Source organism: Emydura macquarii, unplaced genomic scaffold (assembly GCF_026122565.2).
Source record: "Emydura macquarii macquarii isolate MOO-44397 ecotype Brisbane River unplaced genomic scaffold, CSIRO-AGI_Emac_v2 contig_2865, whole genome shotgun sequence".
Classification (NCBI taxonomy): domain Eukaryota; kingdom Metazoa; phylum Chordata; order Testudines; family Chelidae; genus Emydura; species Emydura macquarii.
The window spans coordinates 244573-250658 of NW_027133002.1; the positions used below are offsets into that span (position 1 = coordinate 244573).

The 6086-nt window shown below is 46.1% G+C and overlaps 1 protein-coding gene across 8 annotated transcripts in view; it reads right to left on the reverse strand.

Annotated features, from left to right (window-relative positions):
* Positions 1-5738, reverse strand: part of STIM1 (stromal interaction molecule 1) — a 151999-nt gene extending 146261 nt beyond the window's left edge. For 6 of the 8 annotated variants that reach the window (XM_067568294.1, XM_067568292.1, XM_067568293.1 and 3 more), the window contains exons 1-2: positions 5618-5738; positions 3437-5107 (exon numbers count right to left, since the gene is read on the reverse strand). In XM_067568294.1, coding sequence (XP_067424395.1) covers positions 3437-3545 — 109 coding nt within the window. In that variant the 5' untranslated portion in view covers positions 3546-5107; positions 5618-5738. The remainder of the gene's footprint in view (positions 1-3436; positions 5108-5617) is intronic. The other 2 variants (XM_067568291.1, XM_067568290.1) reach the window with 2 other exon arrangements.
* Between the last annotated feature and the right edge of the window lie 348 nt (positions 5739-6086).

Below are 6086 nucleotides of genomic sequence, written 5' to 3' on the forward strand. Positions count from 1 at the left end.
ATGGGATGAGAGAATGAGGTAACAAAACAGAGTGTAGCAGAAAAATGTAAGTCTCAGCTCACTATTTGCCTAATCAATAGATTGATCAGTAAATTGTTCCAACAGGTAAGCGGAGCCACACAAAAAGACTACTTAGGCTCTTGAGTAGGACCCATGACACTCCTGGAGTTGGGGAACTTTTTGTTATAGACTAATACTTCTGAATTTGACATGGCATTTAAGTTCCAAGGGAAAAGGAACCTTTCATTCTTTTCTTCCATTTACTCTCCAATGTAACGGACTGCAATTCACGCAGGGGACAATACATCAAGTAACTGCTGTGGTGTGGAAGCAGCCAAGGAGCAACACCCCTCAAGCACACCACAAAAGCACTCCTCTGACTGTAACTCAATCCAGCACTCCGATCTTCCCTTTCATTACAGCCCTACCAGAGGGAGAGTACTTTACAACACTGGTCAAGTGATTTCCAGGCCACAGCCAGCAATAATTTTCAGGAAATGTAGAGAAAATGAGGAGGCATAAATTCAGCAACTGCAGTTTAGCTACTCAGTTAGTGCAAGAGCTTCAGTACTAGGTAGGAGCTGTGCTTTCTGAATGCTATCTATCATAGCTGTTATCCAAGGAGTATCACAACAATAATGTTAACAGGAGCAAGGATCATTACTTTATTTGGGCCATGCCCCCAGGAGGAACAAACTGATTCCATTCATACAAGACATCCCACCAAGATCCAGCATTTCTTCCAGTAGAAACAGGAAAGCAGAGCCTTTTCCTTACACATAGTACGGACACACGTCAGAATAAGGTACAGGAAAGCAGATGTACAGACATCTGTTATTAACATGGAAACAGAAACAGAAGACAAATCTAGACAAAGTGAACCGGTTGCCCACTTTTCTTTTGCCTTTTAAATTCCGAAGCGTGGCTGAAAGTTGTCACAACTGCAGTAGCGGAGAGTGAAGTCCCAGTTATGTACACAGCAGCCCAAGCACAATGACTATACGACCGGCTCCCCATGCTACCCCCACCAATGCACACCAACCCCAACCTGAAGGTCCCACTTCCAAGCCTCTATAGCATCTCTAATTAGATACCCAAGGTGACTATACCCAGCTGTGATTATACTTTTTGTGCTGTGGATATTCAGCAGTCCACCAGGAACTAAACAAATCAGTGGAAGAGCTAATATGGGATGCAATCAGATTGGCATTACTTATGTCACCATAATTAAGTAAGGGGGAATTATGTTACCATAATTAATGCTGATCAATATGGCTTTATGGAAACTTGGCCTTGTCAAAAAAACTTGACACTGTATTTTGGATGAGCTCACAAGTTTGACTGATAAAAGTAACTGTTGACATAAAAGACAGATTTCTGTAAGGCATTCCCTGGGCATGCACGCGAATCTAGAGCTCTGAAAGCAAGAAAAGCCTAATCAGCAACCACTGTTCCAACTCCCACACCTCAGCTTTCTGAGTAAACTGCTTTTCTGCTGCTTCTGAGAATCTCATTACCTTCTACAGAGATGATAAATAACCATTGCCGTCTAGTTTTTTCTAGTATTAAAATCAAGCCAAGCCAAAGAAAACCAATTGTGCCTCACTTCAAAACCTAGTAGAGTCCTACAATTGTTTGCCTCTGTTTAATGATGATGGTAACGTACAGTCATGCATCCAACTAACAGGATTCATACTGTCCGTTCCTAGAGGACTGCATAAGGCAGAAAGTGATATTGATGTGTGAGGGCCTTCTGCACTTAAATACTGGTAGTAACTACAACAACTAAAAAGCAAATGTTAAAAACCATCTCAAAGGGCCTTTTTGCTGTGGGCCTTCTGAACTGCGTGTGGCATGCATAATAAAACCTTTAACAATTTATCTAATAAAGGAACACACACAGAGTAGTTAAATACCATGAATTACTGGGCTTGGGAGTGAATACCTGTGTTATGCATCAACACATGTCAACGCAGTCCAGTCAGACCTCATTTACCTCTCTGTCGATTTCTGAACTGTAATCACTATTGTATCCTTTCTAAGTGCCACACATGTTAATCTGAAGTTATTTTTAATCCAACTGGAATCGGCATAGCGACTAGGAGTGAACAGACAGGAGTACATACAGTGAATAAGAGCCCTTTAGAAGGGAAACCCTGCCTGAATACCTGCACCAGAGACTGGATGCCTCACGCAGTCCTCCTACCACACTGCAATTGATTGCTTCTCATTTAGAGATAAAAGCAAGCCAGAAACTGGGATGCTTTCAAGAGGGAAGTTATACTTGGGCTGTTAAAATCTGGCCTGCACCCAACCTAAAAGCATTTTCGCAACAACTTTTTCTGCTCTCTGAATCAACTGCATTTTTTGTCTCCTAGTGCTCATAAGATACCCTTCAATTTTCTTGTGTGCACATTACTTCAATATTGGTGAAAGGTGCAAGACTGGCATCCCTGTATAGCCACAGTAAAAGCAATAACAGCACAAATTTCTCTAATATGCCTCAATCCTGACATACAGGGACTATCACTAGGAGTGGAGGTATATCATCCCAAATAATGGCCTATTCAAACCTTGACCCCTCCCTCTACTGAGACTATCAAGTCGTCAGCAAAGTTGTCAAATGTTTACACAAGGCCAATATTTGTCTAATGGGAACCAGACTGAGACAGTCTTTTTGGGGTGGGCTGAGGAAGAATTAGAGAGCAAGAAATTCAGTTGTCATACTTTCACTCTCTCTCTCTCTCCCTGCCAAGATGGGAGATCAAATGCTTATTTCCCTAAGAATATCAATAAGGACAATAGTGAAAAAAATATTTTGAGACTTAAGTGATTTTTCTAAGAGAAGCAGGCAATTTCTCCTTTTTTGATCTTTCCCCCTTATATTTTGGGGCAGTGCTTTTTGCATCAGAGAGGTGGCTTTAAAAAAAACCCAACAACCAAAAACAAAATTAAATCTGAAATTTCCCAAACAGATGGAATCAGTTTCCAAAATAAATAGTGAAAAAACCTCCAATTAGTAAAGAGTTATCATCCGTTTTGAAATAAACGTATTTGTTGTTTGGCCATCTTAAACGTTTCTGAAAGCAGTGGGTTTCCTGACTCCCGTAAGAGTCTCAGAACTGATGAGCATTTTCCACCACCAGAGTCTGTGTCGTTTATTGCAGGGTCTGCACTATCCTAACGTATTATACCTTCTTGGGGACATCCCTTGCTGAAGGAGCGGGAAATTTTAGTTTAAAGTTCTAAGTTTCATTGTTATTAATGCATGTTACGATAGGACATGGGGATGCTGCTGACTAAAGTTCTGCCATGGGAGAGACCAATCCCACGCAATGTATGTGAAATTTAAAGCATTATGAACTAAAACTAATTATCTTTTGTCAAAGAACTAATCAAAGTTAACAGCATATAGGCCCTAAAGCCTCTTTCTTACCTGTAATTGCAGTTTCATCCAGATGAGAACCTGGGGGCCTCTCCCCCTGTCCTTGGTGCAGAAGAAAACCACAGAGGATCCACACTGCTACTCTTGACCACACATCCATTTCTGTTTAGTATTAAGGCCTTTATTCCTTTTTATGTCAGCTCTTCCTCAGCATCAGTCCCCAATGGATACGTTCAAGTTTCTTAGTTCACCCTGAACCAGATTGTGTCTCTGTGCTTTATATCCCAAAATGGTGTAGCAAGTAAAGTGTCTGATATCCCAAGAATGGTGCCAGGTTAATTCCAAAGGCTACAGAAAAAAAGAATGGTGACACTTTGAGGTCCTTTTCCCCACCCCTTCCAGCATACGCTGAAATTTTGCCCTAGGTCTATGGTGTCTCCCAAAACCAACCTCACAATTAAACTGATCTCCAGATAAAACAGATTTTAACTAGCCCTCCTAGCCCTGAAGAAAGTTCTCTCAAGTCTTGTATTTTTAAAGACTAGTTAAGAAAAAAAAAAACCTAACATTTTTGGTATTTAAAAAAGACAGTTTTTCTTGAATGATTTAACAGCCGAGTCTCTGTGGTTCAAAATGCTGCAGCATCCAAGTTTTAACTATTTGCAGTCAAGCATAGCCTCGACCCCTCTCAGATTCCGAATTGTTTAGGAAGACTAAAATAAACCAATCACACTTGTTTAAAAGGAATTTTTTTTTGGTCAGCTAAATGTCTGTGCATGTGACAACTTAAAGCTTTAAATTAAACTTCAAATACCATGCATTTTAATCCGATACCTTTAGACACTAATGCACATTCTTCTAGAGATGCAGAAAAGAGTTTAAAAAACTCAGAATTAAATGAAGTGTTAAAAAGCCTCACATGCCAGACTTCTCTATTACAATACAAAATATAAAAACACGCCAAACAGTGACACCTTATTCAGCTGGAGACTAACACACCTGGACCCTGCCAGATATCAAATAACCCGACGCTTTCTTTCCTTCTTGCTAATACTCCCTTTAAAAAAAAAAAGCAGTAAAACACCAACTATCCGCTCTGCTATTCCCACCTCAGCAGCACCAAACTGCAGCAGTTTTACCACCTGAAAATGATTTGTCTTGTCTGCTGTCTCCCAGGGTTAGTATCTCTACCCAGGACAGATTTTCTCAGTTTAATCCAAAAATCCTCTGAACCATTTAATCCAAAATTTGGTTTTCACTCAGTTTTGACCAAGATTTCTTTTTATGCACTCCAGCAAATCTCAGTTTATTTCTGGGTTTTCCAGGTCGCTTTATTTTATCAACAACTCTTCTCTGGCTCAACAAATTGCCAGAATCTCTGTTCGTTTGGCCCAGTTCCTTTCCCGCACAGCTCTCTTCCTAGAGTTCAGTGATGATCTATCCCAGACCTGTTGGATCCGATAGGCTTTTTTCTTTTTTTCCTTTTACCCCCTTTTTAAATCAACAGCATCCGTTCAGTCACGGATCTTCCTAGGCAAGTTATTTCTGAGGACGACGTTAAGAAATCCCAGCAGCTCCCAGGACGGCTCTCACTCATTAGATTTAGTGCCTGTCGTGTCCTGGCTTCTCCCGGGACAGTCTGCTCATCCAGCCGGCCTGGCTTCTCCCAGGATCAGTCCTCGCGGCTCCTGGGGCAGCTCTCACACGATGGTCTGGGGCGCCCTGGGACAGGTGCAGATGGTTAATGCTGGTTCCAGCCCCTCTGCTCAGACCCCTCCCCCACCAATTCCTCCCAGGCTAGCCCTTCCCCCACAGGCCCCCCTTGGCAATGGTCTCACCCAGGCTAACCCTCAACCTCTCTCCCTTCCCCCCTCAGACATGGTCACTCCCGCCCCTACCCCCTCCAGCAATGGTTTGCCCCAGGCCTAACCCTTCCCCACCTAGGAATGGTCTCACCCTTAACCCTCACAACGGCCTCGCGCAGACTCACCTTTGACCCCACCCCCTGGAGCAATGGTTCTCCCCCCCGGCTAGCCCTCCCCGAAATGGTCTCACCCAGGCTCGCCCTTGACCCCTAGCAATGGTCTCTCCCAGGTTAGCCCAACCCCCCTCCCCGGCTCAATGGTCTCTCCCGGGCAGCCCACTCGGTACCAGGCTCCCCGTCGCCCCCGCCCGGTGGTCGCTCCCGAGGCCCCTCCCCTCGGCCAGGCCCCGCCGCCGGTGGCCGGTTACCCCGCTGAGCCCCGAGCTGGCTGAAGCAGCCCCGCCGCCGCCGCCGCACACCGGGACACTGACAGCCGCGCTGAGGCGCCAACCGCCGCGCCGCCAAAGGGGGCGGGGCAGGAACCAGCCGCGGGCCCGGCCCCTTCCCGGGCTGGCAGCCAATAGGCTACGGCCAACTGACCCCGCCCCCTGGGGGGGAAGCTCCGCGCTGCCCCGCAGCGGCCTCTGGCGGCACAGGGCGGGCTCTGCAGGCGGCGTCTCTGCCACGGAGCGGGGCGGCGGAGCGCGGAGCTAAGCAGGGTCCGGCGGGGTCGGCGCCCGGAGGGGAGACCGCAGCTCTCCCGAGAGCCTGTCTGTTCCCAGCCGCGCCCCGAGGGGGCGGGCTAGGGGCCTGCCCAGGGGGGCTGCCCAGGACAAGGAGGGGGTGTTGCCCCTGCAGCCTAGCCCCCGGTGGGCACCCACCACCTGCAGCCGAGAC